The 27500-nt window shown below is 44.1% G+C and overlaps 1 protein-coding gene across 1 annotated transcript in view; it reads right to left on the reverse strand.

The window, feature by feature from the left end:
* The window catches only part of mtss1lb (MTSS I-BAR domain containing 2b), an 88759-nt gene that overhangs the window by 27311 nt on the left and 33948 nt on the right, over nucleotides 1-27500 (reverse strand). The window contains exon 4 of the mRNA XM_079497041.1: nucleotides 3277-3361. Coding sequence (XP_079353167.1) covers nucleotides 3277-3361 — 85 coding nt within the window. The remainder of the gene's footprint in view (nucleotides 1-3276; nucleotides 3362-27500) is intronic.

The raw sequence follows: 27500 nt of genomic DNA on the forward strand, positions 1-27500 counted from the left end.
CATCAGGACAGACAATTGTCTGTCCTGATGAAGGTCACTAGCCTTCTGAGGTGTGCATCTGCCTTTTCTAAAAAAGATCCTCACATCATGAAATGCACCCGTTGTTTTTATGGCTGTTTAGTCTTAACTAGAAGTGTAAAGTGGCTGTGCCAAAACTTTGTGGTGCAAGTGTTGTCGCACTCGCAGGGATGACTAAAACACAACAATGCAACCCTGCATTGACCAGTTCAAACTGGTCCACCGACCGTGTCATTTTAGAGCCCAAGGCTCGCCCCGGTCTGAACAATTACCATACTTTTAGGCCAGAAAACCCTAAAAAGGTGTCATTGTGCACTTAAAGGGCCACTTCACCCGTTTTGCGACCAGATCTTATTTTAATTATGTTGGGAGACAAGCAACACTTTCCTGGGGTTTTTACGTGGGTAATTTTAGATATTTTAGTATTTCAATGTTTCCATGGGATCCATGATGTCATGGACACTGAGCTCACTTCCTTCCTGGACTACAATTCCCATAATGCTTTGGTCCACTGCTCCTCCTTGTGGATAGGGGGAGGGCTGTCTTACTGAGACAACATGTAGTCCAGGGAAAAAGTGAGCCCAGTGTCACTTGAAATACTTGACACTTTGAAATGCTGAAATATCTAAAAACACATATTACCCACATAAAAACCCCAGGAAAGTGTTTCTTGTCTCCCAAACATCATTAAAATAAGATCTGGTTCCCAATACAAGTCCGTATATACGGACGTCGACCCTAGGTGGCGTCATATCCCAGGTCCGTATATATACGTACCCCAACGTATACTATATACGTCTATATAATGGTTGAGGCCTACGGAAGCTTTTAACATTGGTCCGGTTCCTATAGCAACACCCCACCTCTATAAGTCGGACTCCAGGATTGCTGTCCTTGGTGGATTTTTTGCCATCCACATTTCGGATTTAACCCATTGAGACCTGGAACGCATCCATGTCACGTTAGCGTTTAACCACATTAACCATTAACCCATTTTGGGCGGGAACCCCTTTTGGTGTTTTAAACATTATGTTATAATTTAGCTATTGAAAAATAGCAGATCTACAAGCTCATAGCGCGCCACCGAGTGGCGCGCTATGAACTTGTAGGTCTGCTATTTTTGAAAAATCGTTAAAATGTGCCTCAAATCTTTCCGAAAATTGTCATGATTTAGAAAACGTTTTTTTTTTTAAATTTCGACGTCAGGCCTGAATGGGTTAATTTGTGCCTTTGTACCGCCTTTGTACCGCCATGTAAAAGCTAAGGTAAACAGTGTGTGCTTGTCCCAATGATACTCAAGTGTGTAGCGAGTGTGTGTGTGTGTGTGGGGGGGGGTGGGGTCTTTTAAAGTGAATTCGTATGCTGACACTGGGAACTGGGGTTTATGCTAACAGCTATAGCAGTAGTGATTAATGTCCTTAAAGTCACACATCCAACAAGCTTTGAACTGAGATAATGGCGAAAACATCTTGAAAACGGCCACTTTTGCAGATTTTCGATCGCCAATTTTTGATTGCCAATACATTTTTTGATTGTGTTTTGGCCATTGTCGCATGTTTCTTCTTTAATAACGAGGGCTAGGAAGGTACCCGCTTTGGGAAACCCTGTCCTATATTATGTCTTTCTTTCACACTAAAAAGCCCCTACGCTGACAGAGTGTCCTACTGAGTGTTCCTCAGACGAACAGACTCCGCCGTCCTACTGACCTCACAGGAATTAAAGCAGCTATATTTCTGGAACGACACCATTATATACATTACTCTGTGAGTTCCGTTCCACTTCGCTATTTTAGTATCTGGAACTTCACACACACAAACGCGCACGCACACAAACGCGCACGCACGCATGCGCAGTTTGCGCGCACACACACACAGACACACACAGACACACACACACACACACACACACACACACACACACACACACACACACACACACACACACACACACACACACACACACACACACACGCATGTACAGAAATTCATACCAGAGTGAGGAAATGTAAAGTGCTTTAGATTGAGCCGGTCTTCTAAGACAGCCCTATCATTACCGTGGTCGTAGATCATCATTATCATCATCATCATCTTCGTCGTCATTACAATCACATCATGGATGTAACAGCTTATACCATGATGGAAAAGTACTTAGAGCGCCGTGGAAAGTCACGTCAAACAAAAACAATGGGTGAAAACAGAGCCTTTGTGAGGTTTCCACTATGTGGGCTGCATGCACACTGCCAGTGGTGTAAAGTCACTAAGTACATCTACTCAAGTACTGTAATTAAGTACAATCTTGAGGTATTTGTACTTACAGGTAGTTGAGTATTTCAAATTTCCAGTACTTTTACTTCTACTCCACTACATCTTAGAGGCAATTATTGTACTTTTACTTGAAAACTTTAGTTTACTAGTTACTTTGTAGATTGTGATTGTAATTGCAAAACATACACTAACCACATCAGCCCTATACATTTTGTCCATTTGAAAATAGCCGATCTACAAGCTTGTAGATCTGCTATTTTCAAACGATGTTTATACATTTTAAAACTCAAAATGGGACATTCTACATAATAAGTACTTTTACTTTTGGTACTGTAAGTACATTTTGATGCCAATATCTTTGTACATTAAATGTAAGTACATTTTGAATATCGGACTTTTACTTGTAACAGACTATTCTTATATTGCAGTATTGATACTTTTACTTAAGTGAAAAGGAGTACTGTTTAGCTCACAAAACGAGCACTATGCTCCAACACGCTCTGAACACAATGCCAAAAAAAGAAACAAAAAAAAACCTGCACCGAATGTTCTTCTCACCAATAGACCAGACCCAAACAAAAGGTTAGATTTACATGGAAAACACAGACTTGAGGTTTTCTCATTCGATGCTTTCTGAGAAATGGTTCTGAGCAATGAAGTCTTGCGGACTTTTTTTAAGCAAACAGCCAGACCGAACAATTGACGGAGGATAGGAAAGGAAAAGTAGAAGGAGGAGGAAGGAAAGGAAGGAAGGTAGTAAGGAGGCAGGTAAGACCAAAAGGATTGAAGGGCAGAAATGGAGGATTGAGTAGAATCTACTCAGTAGATCAGTGACAGGACAATATTATGCATAAAATAACTGAATTTGAGGTTAAACGTGAAGACTAGGGGGTAGCAAATAGCAATTGCCATCCCCTGATGCCCCAAATGACGCCCCTGCTGGGAGAGAAAGCAGGTGGAGAGTGGAGACTGGGAGGTGGTGGAGGTGTCTTACTTGGTGAAGTGGCGTAGCTTGGCCTCAATGCTGCGATGTCTCATACACATCCTGGTCAGAGCTGAGCCGATGTCCCTGGTTGCTCCTAAACACAACAAAACAACACAATGATCACATGATGAAATAAATGCTCTCTCTCTCTCTCTCTCTCTCTCTACGCACGCACGCACGCACGCACGCACGCACGCGTGCGTGCACACACACACACACACACACACACACACACACACACACACACACACACACACACACACACACACACACACACACACACACACACACACACACACACACACACACACACACACACACACACACACACATTCTGAGGGTTACCAAAACACTGTAACACTGTATTTTTATTTATGGTACAAAAAACAAAGTTTGTCCTCCATAAAAGCACTGGTAAAATGTGCTGCACGCTTGAGACAGATGAAGTACTACTACACACCCACACGCCTCTTTACATAAGGTCAATATTTACACCAGAAACTCAGTGGACATGCCACACACTGTCCTCATCCAAATAAAGACATGTGCTGTGTCAGCTTACAGTACAGTATGGCATTGCGTGCGTGCATGTGTGTGCGTGTGCGTTGGCACAATGATAAAGTGAGAGATGTATGGGATGACAAAGAACATAGAGACCTGGAGCTGTTCGAGGCTAACCTGCGACTATAAACATGTGTCTATTTTAAGCAGCGGAGGTCTATGTGGAAAATCTTGACCCCGTTGTTTAAAGAGAGGAGACGCTTAATTCTCTCTTCCAAACAAGGTGCTCACGCAGAAGCATCGACTGTCGGACAAAAACCCTGCCCATGTCCAAAAGAGTTACTTTTAATAGAATAAAAATCACATGATGTTTAGTCGATTACAACTACACTAAACTAAAACATTCATTCAGATGAAATGTTATTCAAAAGACGATGACTAAAACTAAAAGAACAAAGTTGCTGTCAAAATCAACACTATGACAGCAATGATAGTTAGCAAGCGTACAGGAAAATGTGACTATAGAGTTCTGTGTCACTGGCTTCATAACCTAGTACATATACGTACATCAATGGTTTTACAGTGCAGGTGGGCGTACTGTACAGTTGGAGGCCATCGATATTGTCCTTTTCTTTTTGCTGAGGTTTGCGTGATCTGCGCAAAAGGACAGTTTGGTGTTTTAAACATTATGTTATAATTTAGCTATTGAAAAATAGCAGATCTACAAGCTCATAGCGCGCCACCGAGTGGCGCGCTATGAGCTTGTAGGTCTGCTATTTTTGAAAAATCGTGAAAATATTTATTTCAGAAAACTGGAGGATTTAGAAGGATTTTTTAAAGTTTTGAGGTCAGGCCTAAATGGGTCAAATGATAAGGGACAATATTGGTGGCACCCAACTGTACATACATGTGCGCTGACTCTAGCCTAATCACCGTCAACACTTGAATGTGCATGCTGGGATTACCGATTGAATAGCAGCCAAATGGGATTGTTATTGTTTGTTATTGAAAGAAATACATTTGTTTATCATGGAAGCTTTCGCTGGCTTACAACCAGCGCAAGCTCAACCGTCAAGAAAGCATGAAGGCTTGTAATCCCAAACTATGTGTTGCACAAAATCCAGGAATATAATAGAAATAATGATAATAATAATAATGATCATCATTATCTGTAAAGATATTCTGTAAAGTAATTTCTACAAGCTCCAAATCCAGGAGTTTAATCATCCTCCCACACATATCCTAACCTTGATCTTATCGACACCAAAACAATACCTAAACATAGAACCATCTCCATCATATATTGCCCAAACAAAACCTAACTTCAACATTATGCCTCTGGCTGTTCAGTCACTGACTCATGGGTATAATTCTGCCAGTTCCGGGGCAACAACCATTTCAACAGTGTTCCACACTTAGGTTTGCATTCATACAGTACCAGTACAATTTCCGGGGACTGCCCCATAATTCTGAAATCCCATTATTCCGACTACGTGGCTTTGCGTGCGGTTGGAGTTTAGGTATAGGGACAGGGTTAGTAATGACACAGCACCTTCATTTCCTTTGCGAGAATCAACATTTGCTGTCAAATTCAGCACTGCAACACTGATAGCTGCTGCAGTAGGCTATCTGTGAAATAATCTACAAAGAAGGCAATTATGTCCCTTTACCGTAAACCCTTTCAGGCATTAGATTAGCAGAGGTTGATTAGAGGGAGAGGACAGCGAGGTCATATCAGGTGTCCAGTAGGGGGCAGTAAGTACAGTAGGAGTAACAGCCATACAGGACATCACCTGGAGCTAGACAGTAGGGCAGACGCATAAACAAGGACCCATAAACAGTTACAGACCCGTAAGGGTCCATTTGGAACCTCTTCAACTTAAGAACCCAGACCAGCTAGACCAGTGGTAGTTCTGGTCCATAGCCCCACACTGATTAAAATGTAAGCATGTATGAGTGTGTACACTGCACAGGCAAACACACGCACGCACGCACGCACGCACGCACGCACGCACGCACGCACGCACGCACGCACGCACGCACGTAAAAACACACACACGGTCTATAACATGTTACATAGACACACAGAGCGTGCTAGTGTCCAGAGAGAAGCGCTCCATTCATAATTAACAAATTCCTCCCTCTCGCCTCCTGTTCTACCCGGCAACCATTCATTACAGCAGAGCCACCATCACCATCACCCCCCCCCCCCCCCCCCCCCCCGCAACGCAACGCACGCACGCACGCACGCACGCACGCACGCACGCACGCACGCACGCACACACACACACACACACACGCACACACGCACACACACACACACACACACACACACACACACACACACACACACACCTTGAAAATGGTTCAAAACATACATAAGGCAAGGTTGGCACCTGGAAATGGACAAGTTACTGTCAAATGGATACAAGGAGACTGGATAGAGAGAGAGAGAGAGAGAGAGAGAGAGAGAGAGAGAGAGGCACAACAGGACCAGAACCAAGAGGGATTGCCTTGTGCATTTTAATGAGCTCTTCTCTTCTCTACTGGAGTGAGAACCAGGGACCCAGCCAAGTTACAGCCGTGTGTGTGTGTGTGCGTGCGTGCGTGCGTGCGTGCGTGCGTGCGTGCGTGCGTGCGTGCGTGCGTGCGTGCGTGCGTGCGTGCGTGCGTGCGTGCGTGCGTGCGTGCGTGCGTGCGTGCGTGCATGCGTGCGTACGAGCGTGCGTACATTTGTCTGTGTGTGTGTGTGTTTCTCTGTTTGACCCGTACATGTCTGATAGTCCTCTTCCTGTTTGCCTGTTGTTAGCATCTCCTCTGATGTCACAGCAAGGGGCTCAACAAGTCACTGAGGAAAGACACTGTTGCAGATGTGAGCACTGAGCAGTGTAGATAGTAGTTAACTGTACTGCCCACATCCGCATAACAGTGCAGCGTATTCCTGCGAGGACTCTTTAGAAACAACACATAGAGAGATCGGGGACGGAACGAACGGGGAAGAGAAGAGGAGTAATGGAGGGCCGCTGCCAATAGACCACACATGACATCTGCTCGTGATAATTCATGAGCGTTTAAGAGGACGTCGACTTGACACTTTGGTGGCAGCTAGCATTATAGTGCAGCAATACAAAAGGCAGAGCAGTAGATATACTGTGTGGGTGTCATGGTGAATCATGACCATAAAACCTTTCTGTGAGAGAGAGAAATAAAAATAAATAACCCGCTAAATAAAGGGTATTTATTAAATATATTAAAAAAATGTAGTTTTCCACAGATTTCAGAATCAAAGGTTTTATGTTCACCATGCAGGATCCTGGATGGCTTGATTCTATAGGCTTAAAAAGAATTCATATAAATATTTTTGGAAATCCGTAATATTATGGTCAATGCCTGTGTGAAAAGTCAGAGTGATTGGTGCAGACAAATGAGGAGCTACGACAGTGTTTCAGACACTGTTTCATTAATTTGTTCATGAGGTCTGCCCATTTCCAAAAGCGCGTAGGTGTTTTAGTTTATTCCCCGTAGCACCAGGCCCTCCCACTCTCACTCTCGCCCTCACTTATCCCTCTCTCATGTAGGGAAGGAGGGACTCCCCCCCAGGGAATATCCCTCTATTCTCTCTCCTTCCTCTCCCCCTCCCTCGCTCTGCCTTTCCTGCTTTTGATATACTTCCTGGCTGCAAACCTCCCTGTGTGTGTGTGTGTGTGTGTGTGTGTGTGTGTGTGTGTGTGTGTGTGTGTGTGTGTGTGTGTGCGTGCGTGCGTGCGTGCGTGCGTGCGTGCGTGCGTGCGTGCGTGCGTGCGTGCGTGCGTGCGTGCGTGCGTGCGTGCGTGCGTGTAGCCTAATGTTTTGTTTTTATGTGTGGCAATATGTCACACAAATCATGTATTCTCATTATTTCCCAGCTAGTGCAATAAAGTGAACTTGTAAGCTACAGTATCAGAAGAGCTGAGATCACTTGTGGAGCAACAGAAAACTCCTTGCCGTAAACTCAACTGACTGCTAGGGTCTCATGGTCTGTTAATATGGCTACTAAGGTCACATGGTCTGTTGCTATATGGCTGCTAAGGTCACATGGTCTGTTGTAGTGCAAACCTTAGCTATAGTTGCTAAGGTCATATGGTCTGTTTCTATGCCTTTATCATTTTAAATTAATGTGACCATAATTTACTAAACGCATGATGATTTAAAAAATAAATCAATTGAAAACATCAATTGAAAACATAAAGTGTTTGTGAATATGAAAAGGTTTACTAAGGTAATGAAATCAAGTGTAAAGTTCGCCCAAAACTTTGTTGACTTGTATTGAGATTATACAGTAGACAAGGTGAAATAGCGACATCTGCTGGGACATTAATAGGAACAGCAGCTTCTAGAGAACCCAAAGTGGCTTCATTTCAGCGAACAAAGCTAGCCCCTTAGCGTATAATACAAAACAACCTGGACAAGCTAAGCAGACCTATCGTTGATCCAGGCAACAACGTGGAACGTTCCTCGCTTCCCGTTTGAAAGGCCCTTTATACAGTAAGTATAGCACAGGGAACAAATGACAGTATGAATCTTTCAGTGTAGCCTACATCTTTAGGAAGGACAAATCTGCCAGTAAAACAACCAAGCATGTGTGCAAGTGAAGCGCAACACCGCACAGCACAAAAATGTCGTATTTACAGTCTGAATTAGTCATACAGTAGGTGTGTTTTGGTCATTGCATCATAATTAAACCAATCAGTGTCGGCTCCCGTAACCTTTAACCCATTCAGGCCTGACGTCGAAATTAAAAAAGAAAGGTTTTCTAAATCATGACAATTTTCTGAAAGATTTGAGGCACATTTTAACGATTTTTCAAAAATAGCAGACCTACAAGTTCATAGCGCGCCACTCGGTGGCGCGCTATGAGCTTGTAGATCTGCTATTTTTCAATAGCTAAATTATAACAATGTTTAAAACACCAAAAGGGGTTCCCGCCCCAAAATGGGTTAATGGTTAATGTGGTTAAACGCTAACGTGACATGGATGCGTTCCAGGTCTCAATGGATTAAATAGCAGGTGCGCTGGCTCCATGCCCGTTGTGATTTAAATGAAGGATTCAGCAATTGGAGGAGACACAAAACACTTTTCGGTTGAGGACAATTGCATTGGACCATCTACGGGCGCAGGGTTAATTATGGGACACAATGATGTCAGGAGACGAAACAAAAGCTCTCTCCTCGCCGAAACATCACGACAAAAAGGAGAAGTGATTACCCGCTTTGACCGTGCTGCTTCGGTCAGAACCATTCTCGTGTAGCCTAATGTCCACACTTGTCTGTGTCTCTTGGACGTAATCACATACACATTCAGTTTATTTTTTAAACTCCATGTTAAAGCACGACAGAGTTGCAGTGTGTTCGGTGTGTCGTCGGAGCCTCTATGCACACAGAATAACTCTTCCTACTTCCGGGTGTTACCGATGACATTAATGAAGGCTCTGTTCCATTCTGGTCAAACAGAGTCAGGGTGCTGCTTTTGTGCATGTTGACTCACTGGAAACACTCCTGCTACACCAGTGGGTCTCAAAGTGTCCTAGAGTGGGTTCCAAATGGTCCCGTACGGATGTGTAAGTCTGATTCCATTTGGTTCCATTTCTACACTCTCAGAGTTATAGGGGTCCTTGATATTAAAAGGTTTCAGAACCACTGTACACTAAATGGAAAGAGAGCCTTAATTAGTATCTTTGGTAACACCTGTGAAGGAAGTAGGGAAGGGGCCCGGAAGTAGGAAGAGTTATTCTGTGTGCAATGTGCATAGATTCTATTGGATTGATGATGACCGTGCTGCTGTACAGAGATAGACATACAGTAGGAAGCCTACATATTGGCCATGAACGGCCTTCATCAGGTGAACTCACCTGATGTTGTGTCCTGATTAAGAATGGTGTTTTAACACAATAAACACTGTTGGAGCAAAGACTGTGTGCGGACCACTCCATCTCTGTACATATTGAAATAAACCTCTCTCTCACTCTCTCCCTCTCTGGTCTCCAAAGATGCATGGATACATTCTTATTCATTTACAAGAAACATTATCGACTGAACATGAGTGTTCGGATGGATTTTGATTACAAGCAGTGTGCGAGCACATGATAGATCAACGACAAAACATGCACTAACATGGAACCCGCAAGGCAAGAGGAAGAGAGGAAGGCCTAGAGCCACCTGGAGAAGGACCACAGAGCAGGAGATGAAGGCACACAGGCTGTCATGGCAACAACTGGAGCGGAGGGCACAAGACCGAAGGGGATGGAGGAGAATTTAAAGGCCTAAGTCAAATCAAATCAAATCAAATCAAATGTATTTATATAGCACATTTAAAAACAACTCTCAAGTAAAGAAGTAAGTAAGTGTGCGAGCATTACAAACCAGACTATAGGCATGCATCTTAATGATGCACTCTCTATTTTCTAAGGAAAGAAAATACCTGCATGGTCACTGGGCTGGTCCAAGTGCTTTTTGACTTTCCTCACAGTGCCAAAGATAGCAATGCGGTAGACCACACTTTATTTTACAAGCCGGGCAAGACTTGTGGTTTTACGGAAGTAGCAGGATTTTTGCGTCTTGAGTCTTTGTGATTGGTCGAAAAATAACATATGCGGGGGAAATAAGTCTGACGGCTTTTCTCTTCGCAGATGAGTAAGGCTGGGAACGAGGCTATCAATTTAAGACCATGATCTAAAAATGGGTGCAATTACCTTTCGTAATTATACAAGGTTGGCGCTGTTTGTGAAAATGAAAACTCTGTCGGTTCGAAACTAGCAATGGCCATTTTTTTCATGGCTTTTGTGATATCTGATATTCCAAGTGGGACAGCTAGGACTTGACATAGGCCTACAGTACATCTTTCACACATCCAGGCCTGCACGCACAAACACAACAAACAGCACTAAGCTAAGCAGTCACTGCTCTTTTCCCAGAGAATATCAATGAACCTCTTCAAATGTTCTACTCTCACACTAAGGTCTGTTTCGATATCCCACCTACTTCCCCTCTCTCTCTCTCTCTCTCTCTCTCTCTCTCTCTCTCTCTCTCTCTTCCCCTGCCTAAGGCGGCCATGGCCTACCCACCGGTGCATCTCCATGGCAACCAAGATGAAATCTGCAGAGGGATTGGTCAGCCCCTTTCCTGCACAGAGCTGCACCATTCATACAAACATGCGAGATCACACATGCATGCAACGCACGCACACACGCATGCAACGCACGCACGCACGCACGCACGCACGCACGCACGCACGCACGCACGCACGCACGCACGCACGCACGCACGCACACACACACACACACACACACACACACACACACACACACACACACACACACACACACACCATCTGTAACACTCAATGTATCTGTGCGCAGAAGTAAATGTGTCCACAATTGCAGCATTAATGAATACATTGCACAGTAAATTCAAGGGTCATAACCCGATTAAAAGCAGGAGTGTCATTTTAGATGTTTGGCATTGGCTATTAAAAATAGCAGATATACAAGCTCACAGCGCATCACTTTGTGAGCTTGTACATTTATTTATTTATTTTACTGCTGATTTATTAGGCATTTGTAGACTGAGTAAAATTCCATTTAGTTTTAGTCGTATTTTAGTCAGCGTTAATTCAATCATATCTTTTTGTAGTTAATACACACAGGAGCAGACAGTCAGACTGTAAACTGGCTGATATGCTTCAGGGCCGGGTTTGGCCACACACGCACACACACACGCACGCACGCACACATGCACGCGCGCACACACACACACACACACACACACACACACACACACACACACACACACACACACACACACACACACACACACACACACACACACACACACACACACACACACACACACACACACACACACACACACACACACACGGATGGAAGGACGTGCAGACAGATCCTGATCTGAAGCAGTGGTGACGATGTCCCACATATGACCTGTCCTAAGGCGTTGTCCCAGATAGAGGAGATTGTGTGTGTGTGTGTGTGTGTGTGTGTGTGTGTGTGTGTGTGTGTGTGTGTGTGTGTGTGTGTGTGTGTGTGTGTGTGTGTGTGTGTGTGTGTGTGTGTGTGTGTGTGTGTGTGTGTGTGTTAGTTCTCATACTGTAAACACACTGTACACTGCAGTAGGGCATTCACTTCTAGTCATTTTTACTAGTTGACTAGTTGCCTAGTTTACTAGTCGACTAGTCGACTAGTTGTTTAACTACCTATTATGTAAAAAATAAAAAAAATAAACTTTTTATTTTATTTTATTTTTTAATAAATATTTGTACATTGAAAAACTGTGTACATGGTGACTATAACTATAATCTACCTGATCTTAAGGCCTACAAAATCGGGAAAAAAGTCAACTAGTACCAACAAGGTCGACTAGTGGATTTACTAGTCGACTAGTAAACTAGTCGGCTAGTTGCTTAATGCCCTACACTGCAGTACACACCCTTGCAGGAGGTCACCGGCAACCGATGATCACTCTCTCACACACACACACACACACACACACACACACACACACACACACACACACACACACACACACACACACACACACACACACACACACACACACACACACACACACACACACACCATCTTCATCATCATCATGCAGGAACACGATTAAGAAACAACATAAATACTGTAAATAGAAAGTAAATAGGAGGAGTTGGAGGATGAGTGAGGACCATTTGAAGAGAAGCGAGCATTTTGAGAGAAGGAGATGAAGTAGGGGGTGTGTGGGGTGCATGGCAGAGCAGGGGGGAAGAAGAGGTGACACCACGGTTGCCAAGGTTACAGACATCTGCAGCAATCCCCCAACCCTTCCCCTGACGCCATCAACTTCATGGTGACAACGCACAATGAGAGGCAGAATTTAAAATAAATTAATTAGAGCAAATAGACATGTTACGTCATGATGTCAAAATTGAAGAATATAGTTATAGAGTCATGATAAATTTAATTTGTTACCATTTTCTAAATTATTTCTGAATATTTTTAATATGAGATTCACATTTTTTAATTATATTTTCTTTTTGAGGGGCGCTAGCCCCTCCTATACACAGGTTTAATGTTGCACAGTCTTGCGATCGAGAAAGGCCGTCATAGGCAGACCTGTATCCCGAGAGAAGACACACTATGCACCCACTGCACACAAAATGAATTGGAAACCGAGCTACACTTCCTAACCATCTGTCCATTGTACCAAGACATCAGAGACACATACTTCCCACAGATTACAACACACAGAGATTTTGAAAACATGACCAATGACAAAAAACTCCCATATCTGCTGGGCGAAGTACAACAATGTGCAAACACAGCAGCAAGATTTGTGAGTTGCTGTGATAGGAGAAGGATATCAAACAGAACACAACCACCCTAAAGACTAATCATTGTGTATATTCCTGCACTATACCTGCATCCAGTGACCTTAGTACAATATAGAAATTGATCTATTGAAGATTCTGACGTTCAAATGTACATATTTTTTGTTTTGATTGTATTGCTGTATTGTTGTATTGTGCTTTCTGCTTTGGCAATGTAAACGTATGTTTTCTCATGCCAATAAAGCCCTTTGAATTGAATTAAATTGAATTGTTTGTCTTTAGTTTAATGTTGTTTTGTAAATGCCATTGACCTGAAAATTTACCTCATAATGTGTCATTTACGTCATATTGTCTTTTTTTATTGTTAATGGCGATTAATGTTTGTTCACCATTCACCATTAAATCATCTAATCAACATGAGTTAGACTTTAATATATTAGCGCCCTTCACTTCACACGGGTGTGATTTTTTATATACAGTAGAATACTTTTTTTGAGGGGTGCTAGCCCCTCCTGTATACATATTTTCGTCCCGTCACGTCTCACATTTGCCATTGACAATGAGAGGAGAATTTACGTCATATGTGCCTGAAATATGATTTATGGCAACACAAACATTAAATGCCATTGACAATGAGAGGAAGATTTACGTCATATGTACGAGCAAATGGGCTAACCAATCACATAAATTCAGTTGTCATCTTACATGGTCATGGTGAAAAGATGAGGTTTTTTAAAACATTGTATCATCATGGTTAAAAGATAATAACATAAGTTGACAAATTAATTCATGAAGAAGTATATTCATTTTTATTGGATGATGTACGACGACAAGAGCGCCCCTCACTTCACACAGGTGTGATTTTTTTAAACATTGCATGATGGTTGAAAAAAAATAACGTGTGTTAAAGAATGAATTCATGACAACTCTATAATAAATCATATGTATTTTCGTATTTTTGTTTTGGATGATGTACGATGATAAGAGCGCCGCTCACTTCCCACGGGTGTGATTTTTAAATGAATGTTAAATAAGTTAAAAAGTATATACTGTATATGAAAAAATCACACCCGTGTGAACTGAGTGGTGTAAGGTCTGTCTGACGTAATGAAATCATGTCTGACGTAATGAAATCACACCCGGGTGTGATTTCATTACCTGGCTTTTTTGTGCAGAAAAAATGAGCATGGTTGCTATGTTCACCCTGTTCACCCGGGTGTGATTTCATTACGTCATTACAACAGGGTGAACATAGCAACCATGCTCATTTTTTCTGCACAAAAAAGCCAGTTGTAGGAGTGGTTTACACCACTCAAAAAAGCGGTTTGAGAGATTAGCTCCGGATCGAGCTCACACACGCATAGAGAAGAGGAACGAGCAGTTATGTTGGCCTGGGGTTGCTGGGGTTATCACGCTGACAAAGCATTGAACACGTGTTCAGGTTTGGGTACCAAGCACTGGATGATGTCTGCCAGCTATATGGGAATAAAATTGTTGCCTAAAAATGTCAATTTGTGCTGATGACAGGGATCTCTGTATAATGTGGGCACACACCCATGGGTATCCCCATATATGGGCATGTGACATTCTTGTTTACGCTTGCGTTGGGCATGTCCATATTTGGGATGATAACACTGGCGCTTCACAATGCGTTAACGGCCTGCCCCGTCGTTGCAGGAGTTATTGCAGTTATTATTAACACAGTAACATCTTGTGACACTGACAGAGACACAAAGAGTCTGGGAAACAGACGACTGGAAGACACAGACAGAGAACTAGACAGGGGGGGAAGGTTGCTGCTGCTACTACAGCAGCAGCATTAGATAAAGCGGAATTATTCATGGGGCCCAGATTCCCTTCTCAGCATGAGGCCAAGCAAAGACTCTGTCGGCACGCCAAGCAGTCACCAACCAGTGAGCCAGCCGGCCGGCCGGCCAGCCAACCAGCCAACCAGCGCAGTCAGCCCTGGCCCAAACAAACCATCACGTCCTCAAACAAACCTTCTATGGACACTTAAGGACACAAATGTATTCTGAGCTACAGACCTCATACTTAAAGAATGCATTAGAGCATAACAAATCCTGTCTCCAATTTTTATGTGTATATACTACGAGACACAGTTGCTGTGCACATTCTGCAGAAAATGGGGTTTTTAGACTCTCTGTAGTGTGCAAGCCTCTGGACTTTCAACCCAGACAAATCTAGCACAATCCACGAATGCTACAGAGTCTGTATACTTATATTTAAAAATATCATTAAAATATCTTTTTGAATTTACATTTCTGCTTAACAGCAAACTATATGGACTTTGTCTAATCTGATTTACAGTAAGACTTATTTACGTGACTGTGGAGGCGAGGACATATCTGCTGTATGTTCTAATCTTTTTCAGCAATGTCCAGACTATTATAGGTGGACGTTTTTTGAAATTGTGTGAACCGACAGTTTTGAGAGACTGACAAAAGAATTACAAAATTTAAATCCCAAAATAACCCAATGCAAGGGCAATTGAGTGCAAATTTGTCACAGCTAACCCAATCAAACGATGTTGAGTTTCGGGCCTGAATGATTGACTGTGTTGAGGTTGGGTGTGTTGTGCCTATATGGCAGCTTCAGTCAGCTAATCTGCGAGTCTACAGAGAATGACTCCTCTCTGAAATGTCCAGCGTTTGCTATAATAGGCAGGCAGGTCACGGCACGAGGTCAAAGGCTGGGCAAAGCGTGAACACATGCAAGTTTGCCACGCACGCACGCACGCACGCACGCACGCACGCACGCACGCGCGCACACACACACACACACACACACACACACACACACACACACACACACACACACACACACACACACACACACACACACACACACACACACACACACACACACACACACACACACACACACACACACACACACACACACAATACTTGTATACACGCAAGCATCGCTCGCAGAGATACACACAGACACAAACACACATTTTGCCAGTTATGACCTATGTATGACTTACTCCAAGAGGTCACAGATCGGTCACTTCCTGCCATTTCTTTATCTGCTCCAGACCCAGAACGGATCAGCAACCTGCAAAGCGAATTGATCCTAGTCAGCTGAGTCCGTTTTATGTTCCCCGAGTGGTTGAAAGTCAGATTGAAATGTAGCTCTAAGTGCAAATTCAATAAGGAACATCTCTGTTGTCCAACCATAGCTTGAGAAGTGAGCACTTCTCAAGCACCTCCTCCACCCTCTCCGCCCTGAATTTGACCTCTTACCATCAGGCAGGAGGGTTAGAGTGCCATGAGCTTAAAAGAAGGGTTACAAGACTTCGTTAGTGTTAATTGCAGTGGACATTTTAAATAAGAAAATGTTTAAATACCTCACCCTAATCCCTACAGCCCATGATCACTGTTGCTGCGTTATGGGAATGCATTTTATATAGTATCCCTCCCCAGCTGAATGACAGTTACATACTGTATAGGAACCAAATAGAAACTGACAGGTCTGTGACTCTGAGAGTGTAATAAGTGTACACATGTAGGGTTTTTAGATCGGAGCCCCAGAGGGGAAACATCAAAGGGCGTCTGTGGCCTAATACATATCAAACTGGGGGTCCTGGAAATGAAAAGTGTTGAGCATCATTATCACTGTTGGAGAAGGATGGACGCAGCTTTGGCTTGGCAGCAAGCCTGAGCATACACTTCAGGCACCATGGAAAAGGAGACGCTATGCCAGAGGAGTGTTAGCGCCACAGTGTCTACGGATCCCCATCTCTTGACCTGTGTTTCTCACCAATGGATGCTTGGTTTGGTTGAGGGCCCGCGGTAAAAAGAAAGAAACCCAAAACATAACTGCCAGTAAGGAGGAAGATGCTTGTTGTCAGAACGGTGCCATCTAACCCTCGATGAATACAAACACGACGATGATGATGATGATGATGTATGTCTGTGGTGAGAGGGGATGTGAAGGAACAGTGGAACGTTTGGCTGCTAGCTGAGGACCAGCTCCTTCAAATAGGACAGGAGAAAGGTCTGAGACGGGTGTTGATTTTGCCGTGTTGCGCCGCAACACGTTGTGAGCTTGTAGATCTGTTAATTTCAGCTAAATCAGGCATTACTGTAATTTAGTCGACTGAAATCTTCTATTTAGTCGACTAAAACTACTGTATAGAGTAAAACTAAGACAGTTCAGTTCAGATGACTAAAATATGACTAAAACTAAACTAAAACGAAATGAAGTCTAAAAGGAGGTCACATGGGTTTCTGGGCTGGACCAAGATGGTAAAGATCAGAGCCTTCGGGTCAACAGTAAGTGGAGACCGGCAGTCCGGCACCCATGTATCTCTGTGCGTGCGTGTGTGCAGGTGTGTGGGCGGGCATGTGTGTGGGCGGGCATGTGTGTGGGCATGTGTGTGGGCGGGCATGTGTGTGCAGACTGTTCACGCATGCATCTGAGACGGTACTTTTGAGACAGTACTGTTTGTGTCCTCATGCAGTACACATTAAACCTGCAACATCTGTGTCCAGGGTTAAAGAACCTTTTAAAGTCCCTTATGTAGATGTTAAGTATGTACATGTGTAAAATTAAAGCATACTTTGTTGCTTTGCCATTTTATCCAATTAATTTCATCTAATTGCAACTCTTATGTTGACTACCGCACGCACACGCACACACACACACACACACACACACACACACACACACACACACACACACACGATCAAAGGAGAGACATAAGGCAGCTTAACTGCACAGGTCCCACAGAGATCAGTTGGCTGGCAACCTTGACATCTAAGAGCGCCGGCCAGACATCATAACACGAGGCCATTGGTGGGCCAGCAGCGGCACTTCTGCCCTCGGACCAATGAGGATGGAGGATGCTGTGGAACACGGGCTGCCGTAATGGTTCAGAGTGGAGTCAGCTGGGCCTGGGAACTGATGTGCTTTCTCTGGCTTTGATTACAGAGTGCTTAAATCTCTCTCTCTCTCTCTCTCTCTCTCTCTCTCTCTCTCCACACGCACACATAGAGAGATATATACATATACACACACACACACATACTGCAGTCACATCCAAACACACATGCACACGTGCGCTCACATGCACGTGCGCGCACACACACACACACTCACACACACACACACACACACACACACACACACACACACACACACACACACACACACACACACACACACACACACACACACACACACACACACACACACACTCTCTCTTTCTCTCCCCTGGGACCGAAGCAAAGCTGAACTAACGGCCTCCAGACAGTGCATATTTACTCCAAATGGAGGGTCTTGGCACGGGCCACATTCTGATGCTAAAAATACCCACCATCCACCACAGGAACAGAAAGTGGCCAGGCCCAGATGGGATTGTCATCACATGAGAAACGGCAGAAAAGAAAAAGGAACGCGAGGAAAAGACATTGGGACCTTAGGATTGTCCTTCTGTGTCTGTCTGCGTGTCCCCATGTCTCCTACCTCCATCTGTATTGTCTGTCTGCGTGTCCCCATGTCTCCTACCTTCATCTGTATTGTCTGTCTGCGTGTCCCCTGTCTCCTACCTCCATCTGTATTGTCTGTCTGCGTGTCCCCTGTCTCTACCTCCATCTGTATTGTCTGTCTGCGTGTCCCCATGTCTCCTACCTCCATCTGTATTGTCTGTCTGCGTGTCCCCATGTCTCTACCTCCATCTGTATTGTCTGTCTGCGTGTCCCCATGTCTCCTAGCTTCATCTGTATTGTCTGTCTGCGTGTCCCCTGTCTCTACCTCCATCTGTATTGTCTGTCTGCGTGTCCCCATGTCTCCTACCTCCATCTGTATTGTCTGTCTGCGTGTCCCCTGTCTCTACCTCCATCTGTATTGTCTGTCTGCGTGTCCCCATGTCCTACCTCCATCTGTATTGTCTGTCTGCGTGTCCCCATGTCTCTACCTCCATCTGTATTGTCTGTCTGCGTGTCCCCATGTCTCTACCTCCATCTGTATTGTCTGTCTGCGTGTCCCCATGTCTCCTACCTCCATCTGTATTGTCTGTCTGCGTGTCCCCATGTCTCCTACCTCCATCTGTATTGTCTGTCTGCGTGTCCCCATGTCTCCTACCTCCATCTGTATTGTCTGTCTGCGTGTCCCCATGTCTCCTACCTCCATCTGTATTGTCTGTCTGCGTGTCCCCATGTCTCCTACCTCCATCTGTATTGTCTGTCTGCGTGTCCCCATGTCTCCTACCTCCATCTGTATTGTCTGTCTGTGTGTCCCCATGTCTCTACCTCCATCTGTATTGTCTGTCTGCGTGTTCCCATGTCTCCTACCTCCATCTGTATTGTCTGTCTGCGTGTCCCCATGTCTCTACCTCCATCTGTATTGTCTGTCTGCATGTCCCCATGTCTCTACCTCCATCTGTATTGTCTGTCTGCGTGTCCCCATGTCTCCTACCTCCATCTGTATTGTCTGTCTGCGTGTCCCCATGTCCTACCTCCATCTGTATTGTCTGTCTGCGTGTCCCCATGTCTCTACCTCCATCTGTATTGTCTGTCTGCGTGTCCCCATGTCTCTACCTCCATCTGTATTGTCTGTCTGCGTGTCCCCATGTCCTACCTCCATCTGTATTGTCTGTCTGCGTGTCCCCATGTCTCTACCTCCATCTGTATTGTCTGTCTGCGTGTCCCCATGTCTCTACCTCCATCTGTATTGTCTGTCTGCGTGTCCCCATGTCTCCTACCTCCATCTGTATTGTCTGTCTGCGTGTCCCCATGTCTCTACCTCCATCTGTATTGTCTGTCTGCGTGTCCCCATGTCTCTACCTCCATCTGTATTGTCTGTCTGCGTGTCCCCATGTCCTACCTCCATCTGTATTGTCTGTCTGCGTGTCCCCATGTCTCTACCTCCATCTGTATTGTCTGTATGCGTGTCCCCATGTCTCTACCTCCATCTGTATTGTCTGTCTGCGTGTCCCCATGTCCTACCTCCATCTGTATTGTCTGTCTGTGTGTCCCCATGTCTCCTACCTCCATCTGTATTGTCTGTCTGCGTGTCCCCATGTCTCCTACCTCCATCTGTATTGTCATCGTCTATTTCAGTGGTTGTCAACCTTTTTCATTCAGCATTTGAGCCACGGACCACCATTTGATGAGATTTAGCCTCTCAGACCCCAAATTATGAATATTTTATTATCGTTGGATGAGATTTTGTCCACAATTCCACTCTGTATTGATGTTGGTACCATTAGGAGACAGGCAAACGTTGATCAAAATAACAATTCTTCTACATTTTCTAATTATGTTGACGATTAAGTAATGCTAGATGTTTGACAAAAGACGAACTCTTGAGAGCGTGAAATGTAAGTGTTCATTAGGTTACCAACTCTCCATCATTAGCTGGGGACCACATGGAACCCCCTCAAAGGCCACTGGCGGTCCCTGGACCACTGGTTGAAAACCACTGGTCTATTTACCATGTACTGCTCTCTCTGTCATAGGCTTGTCTCTCTCCAACCCCCACCCCACCCCCACCGTCCTCCATGATGTTTATCAGTAAGGGGTGTAAATGTGAGCCTGTAGTCGTGTACAGTAGTTTGAAAGATTTACGAGACGGCTGCCAACAGCTACAGTAGAGAACATAAACAAAGCCAACAGGACATGATGTCATGCAGTGTTCCTCCTGAGAAAAGAACACAGTTCACAGTCCGTTGCTGAAATACATTCGCGGAAAGCAGGGGTCCGTTTTTTTTACGCGTCTGTGTCTAATTCAGGAACAACAAACAGTACTGTTGTGTTCTCAACACAACTGTGCTGTATGTCGACTGTGTTAATGGCAACAGATGTGAAAGAAACGTGCTGTTGTTAATTCATATTGTGCCGCTGAAAGGTCAGATGTGTTACTGTTAGCTAATTCCCCAGCTGTGATGATGAACAACAACCCATTCAATGCTAAAAACCAAACGTCCTTAAACCAGTGAGTGTTGTCTCTCGTGCCACGCCAGGTGCACCTCCATGTACCTTGCAGCATTGTTGGAGGAGACATGAACAGTTTTGCTGCTGAGGAAGGTGACCTGCACAAAGTGAAAGCCCACGGCCATCTACAGAAGCAGCAGGACACCACGAGGTGGAGCATGCACGACGTGGGGAGGAGGGAGCAGCGAGCATGTCCTCCATCATCTTATGGCATCACCGCAGCAGCCTCACAATGCCAAAAGCCATAGAATGATGTCAGCACAAATGGGGAAAACAAAAGTTGTCCTTTCATGCAAAAGCATCAAGTGGTAACAGGAGGTGGGGCGCCGATGGCTAAGTGGTTAAGGCCGCATACCACATACTGTACTGTAGGCTTTTATGCCTAACAGCTGTGTGTCCCGGGTTCAATGCCCGACGGCGGTGGTGGATTGGCTGCATGTCACTTCCCGACTCTCCCCCGTTTTATGGAAATTATATAATATGTCCGTGCGATGCATATTTGGACATGCAGTTATATTGTATTAAGTTTAACATGTTGTATCATACTTATTGGTCCAAATAAAATGTTATTCAACAAAAAAAGGTTATAGATTAAAAAAACAATATTGTAGATTGCCACTTTAGCTCTAAAAGACTCTTGTTTTTGCTGTGTATGACCAACAATTCACCTTCCACAAAGCACTTAAACCCTATACTAACAGTATAGTAGTTGATTGTGTTCCCAAGGGCTATTTACTATAGAGTTCATCTGTTTTCACTCTTCTACTACACTATCTTCACTGGAAATAGGCAATCTACAAACTCACAATGCATCGCAACGTGACGTGTTGTGAGCTTTTATGTTGTCCCATCTGCACTGCTTATCCTCTTCGGGCTACATGACACATGATCTTAAAGAGAAATAGTGAGTGTGTGTGTGTGTGTGTGTGTGCGTGCGTGCGTGCGTGCGTGCGTGTGTGCGTGCGTGCGTGCGTGCGTGCGTGCGTGCGTGCGTGCGTGCGTGCGTGCGTGCGTGCGTGCGTGCGCCCTTAATGTATCATATGTTGAGAAGGTCAGATGAGACAACTTAAGGCCACCGATGCCAGCAGTGCTGTCCTAAGAACAGTAACCCTTGATATGCTGACACACTTTTATATTACTATACTTGTACGTGTAACTCAAGCCTTAATACTCAATAATCAATAAGCCTATAACTTTAACCCTTTCCCTAACCTTAAGCCAACACTAATTCTGACCTCAACCTTAAACCCAAGCCTCGACCCTAAAATACACACTTGAAACTTGATGACGTTCTCACTTTCTAGGATTTTTTTTACATGGATGGGTGTGCTAGAACATATACTGTACATGATGCATGCACACACACACACACACACACACACACATGCGCGTGCGTAAAGTACTAAATCTGCAAATGATACTGAATCACACATTTTGTCTGCTTTACTGCCTTGACTCTGCAGCTGCCTTGAACTTGACTTCCCTGTGCATTTCCCATCGAGACCAGCTGGATAGGGGGAAGGAAATGACTGAGAAAAGTGTAGGAAATCTGACTGTCTGGCACAATTGAACTGGATTATTTATTAGTGACCTACACCAGGATGCACATGGAATGCTGAATGGCTCGTTTCTGACCTCACGCCAGTATTAGAAAGTCAGACAGCTGCACAGACGGGCTGTGTCTCTGTTCGTTTCAAGACGAAACAGAAAAGGGGAGGAGAAAGTGTGAGCCCAAGAGACAGAGAGCAAGAGACTATGCTTATCCTACACTAGAAGACTTTGAAAATACTTTATAAGATCTATGGACCTATGTATGGATCCACCCACCGTCCCTAATAAAGATTCTGATGTATTGGTTAGCCTGAGTTATCCTTTAATTGGTTTGAAGAACATAGCCTACCAATTCAGCCCATGGCTGCTGAATTCAGTCGTCTGAGATTTAGGGTTTATTTGAAACATTATGAAAGCAGCACATTCCTCTGGTCATTAGGATCAGTAACACTAGCCAGGTCCCTGAGGCAGAGCACCATCTGCACATGCCCCTTTGCTGCTGAAGACATTTTACCATACCTCCTGTTCTTTTACAATAACCAACAGTAAAGAGTCTGAAAGTATAGCTGAGCTTCTTTCAGTCCAATGTTGCTTTACTGTCTCTCCCCAGTAGTACAACATTCATGGTACCAAAGGGTCCTATAAATACCTTACAGTATCCTATATATGCTACAGTGATAATTAGGTTGGATCCAGTTATAGGTTAGATTATGTTAGATTCAGTTGATTGCAAATCGTGGACACATCACCAATCATGCCATTACCACATGGGCTGAGCCTGTCACCTTACATGCTCAGTGGCCTTGTTAGAGATAGAGTGTCTGCCCTGAGAGTTCACTCCCCGGCCAAGTCATGACAAAGACTAGGCCTATATATACATACATGTTCGTCGACTATACAATTTTTTCATTGACGAAAACTTAACAAAAATGAAATAAATACTAAGCTATGATAATGATATGATATTTGCTATGCTATGATATTTAGTCGACTAAAACTATACTAAAACGAAAACATTTCAGATGACGTTATGTGTAGTTGTGTAAATGGGAGTTTTATTCAAAAGACGGACTAAAACTATATAAAGAAATTCTGTCCAAATGGATCTGATCACACTGATATTACTGTATATGATTCACCTCTATGACTATGATCTCTCTCTCTCTCTCTCTGTCACATTGTGCAACACGGATGTAGAAACACACACACACACACACACACACACACACACACACACACACACACACACACACACACACACACACACACACACACACACACACACACACACACACACACACACACACACACACACACACACACACGCACACATTACACAAACCCTTGGGTGGATTGGTTGTCATGGTTTGTTTGGTTTGCATGTACAGAATGCATGACTGACACACATTACCATATCGTGTGAAAGGTGCTTCATGGTTGCACGTCTCTTCACAAATACACACATGACAAAACAGACACACACACACACACACGCACGCACGCACACACACATACATGTAATACATCACATGTACACACACATATACTGTATGCACACAGAATAAACAAGTTCACCATATCAATCACATGTCAAAACACTCAAGCGCAGTTGCACATATGCGCTTGTGAGCGAGCACGCGCACGCACACACACACATGCACATTGCACACACATTAATAATAGTACATACATGTATGGTCTCCTATGTAATGTTTTCCATGCCATCTGCCTGGATGGATCGTATGAGCTAGTTACAGGAAATATGTTACATTACACTCTCCACACACACACACACACACACACAAAACACTTGAATCGTGCGCAGATTTAATAACATAGGAGAGATAGTCTGGGTGACACACACACACACACACACACACACACACACACACACACACACACACACACACACACACACACACACACACACACACACACACACACACACACACACACACACATCCATGTAGCCTAATCCTGTCATCACCCCTGGTTAATCTCAGACTAAGGCTCTTTCCTCAATGAACACACACTTCCGCACTTTCACACGCACGCACGCACGCACGCACGCACGCACGCACGCACGCACGCACGCACGCACGCACGCACGCACGCACGCACGCACGCACGCCAGAACACATTCAATCCAATTTAGATATTGGATGCACATAAATGCGTAGCCCTAAGTAGCTCTCAAAGTGGAGTCTGGTGAACCCGCTGCAGGGTTCCTTATTGAAGCTAGACTCTCACAGGTATGTAACTCTGAGAGGCGTGGTACAAACTACAGGAGTCCTTGGAAAATAACAAGTTTGAGAACTGCACTGCTTTAGAGATAATGATGAGATAGAAAGCACCATTGATCTGAACACTTCACTGGGGGATAAGAAGTGTCAGATGCTGGTGTAAAGTAACTAAGTACATTTACTCAAGTACTGTACTTACAATTTTTATTTTACTGTATTTCCAATTATCAGCAATTTTACTGCTACTCCACTACATCTCAGAGGAAAAGTTTAGAAGCCAATCGTAGCCAATGAGGGTGGATTATGAGAAATCAAACAAACCCGTCTTGATGACTATGGAGAGCATGTGTACCGATTTGCGTGACATTTGGATAAAATCTGAAGGAGTAATATTAGAAAATGTGTTTTACATATGTCGGCCTCCTGGTGGCGCTATAAAAAGCAGATGTAAAAAATTCCAGTCAAAGGTTTTTCCATGGCCTCTAGGGAGTTGGCATACAAAGTTATCCACAGATCCGTGCAGTTAGAGGTAAAAACACTTTTCTGCCAGTTATAGCGCCACCATGAGGCTGAGTTGAAAATGTTCATGTGGCATTTCTTCCTCGGCCTAGTGGGAATGTGCGTGCACAATTACACGGAAATCACACGATGTGTTCATGATTTGCAGCATTTTGTTTGAAACTGAGCACTCCTGCTTGCTTTGGAAGCCAATCTTAGCCAATCAGGATGGAGTCTGAGAAATCTGAAAGACCCGTTTCGTTGAATGGCTCTAGAGAGACTGTGTACCAATTTGCGTGATGTTTGGACAAAATCTGTAGGTGTACTGTCCAAAAACATGTTTTGCACAAAGCGGCCTCCTGGTGGCGCTATAACAGGCCGTTCTGGAAATTTTGAGGTTCATCGTTGGCATCCAGGGAGTGTGTGTGCAAAATTTTACTCCACTACAATTATTTGTAAGTTTAGTAATGTGGCGCAGCTTGTAGAGCCTGTAAATCTGCTATTTTCAAAATCTTTTTATACATTTGACATTCTGCATGATGCAGAACTTTCTACTTTTGGTACATTACGTACATTTTGATACCACCAATACTTTTGTACTTTTACTCAAGTACATTTTCAATCTACAGAGTATTTCTACATTGCAGTATTATTTTTCCACCACTGATACAGAGACACAAGCAGTCTGAGTGCTGAGCTCTGCCGTCTAACCAGACTGTGGCTGTGCTGAGTCACCCACTGCAGTGGTCTAAATATAGTATTCTGGGTAATGTAGTCAGGACTACAGGTAATGTAGTCAGGACTACATGTGTCTCCCTCATGCCACCTTGGACACAACACCACAATACAAAACTAATTTGCGTGTGCATGTGCATGTGCATGTGCATGTGCATGTGCATGTGTGAAGGGATGTGCATGTGAAAAATGCTTAATGGTGCATTTATATAGCGCCTTTCTCCTTCACAACGTTTTTCCACACACAGATGGCAGAGGAAACCATGCAAGGCACCCAACCTGCTCATCAGGAACAGTTATAGTGCCCGGGGTTAAATGATTTGCTCAAGGACACTTTGACACACAGCCACGAGGACCTAGCGACGGAATCGAACCGAGAACCTTTCGGTTCCAAGACGGCCACTGACCTCGCACTGCAATAGCACTTCTGAGGCATTGTGGAAATTTCACAACAACGCAAAAGAAAGAAAGAAAGTTCAGTCAGACAACTTGTAACGATCAGATATTACTATCACTGTTACCATTATTTAAATTACGAGTTATGAATGATCTCCTCTTAGGATACAACTGATAAAGTGGAATGCAATGAAACATGGCCTAAATAAGCAGTAGCAAACACAGTCAGAAGCAAAGCTCACGTTAACCTTTTATCTCATCATGGAATCAACAGTACAGTTATGCAGACAGGTTACACAGCGAGTTGAATGAATGAATGGATGAACCGAATGTCCGTGTGTGCGTGTCTCACACACGCATGCCCGCGCTTATTGTTTAGTATAGTTCCGTGAGTGTTTCCAAACAAAGTCTGTTTCTCCAGCGTAACACTCCCTCTAATGTAAAGTAGAAGTAATAAAGTAGTAAATAAAGTAAGTAAGTCCCCGTAGCGTGGTAATCCAGCTGAATGTATTCCAAAGGAAGAGGAAGAACGACACCTCGGATCCTCGCGGGACGAAGAAAGAAAGAAAGAAATAAAAGACGAACGATCTCACCAATTAGAAGAACGTCTCGAGCGGCCTCTTCATATAGTGAGCGCAATCGTTCTGGTAGCTATAGCTTAAAGAGATGTTTTGGACTTAGAGAACAAACACGTCCAGGTCCCTCGTAGACTCCCTTGTTTGTCTGTCTCTCTCCCAGGTCTACCTGACAGCCGGTAACCTCTGCCTACTTTATGGGCGTCAGTCCAACTCCAGACCCGTGTCAATCAAAATACATCAATTACAGGGAATGAATAAGACCCCCATGCAGGGGGATCTAGAAACCTGTATACAGGTGGATGCTGGGGAGGCGGTGGGATTTGCAAAAACTTCATGAGCAGCAGGTTACAGGGAGCGAGGCAGGGAGACAGCAGCAGCAGCAGCGGCGCACGACCGCACAGCGG

The sequence above is a fragment of the Electrona antarctica genome (assembly GCF_951216825.1).
Source record: "Electrona antarctica genome assembly, chromosome: 3".
NCBI classification, from domain to species: domain Eukaryota; kingdom Metazoa; phylum Chordata; class Actinopteri; order Myctophiformes; family Myctophidae; genus Electrona; species Electrona antarctica.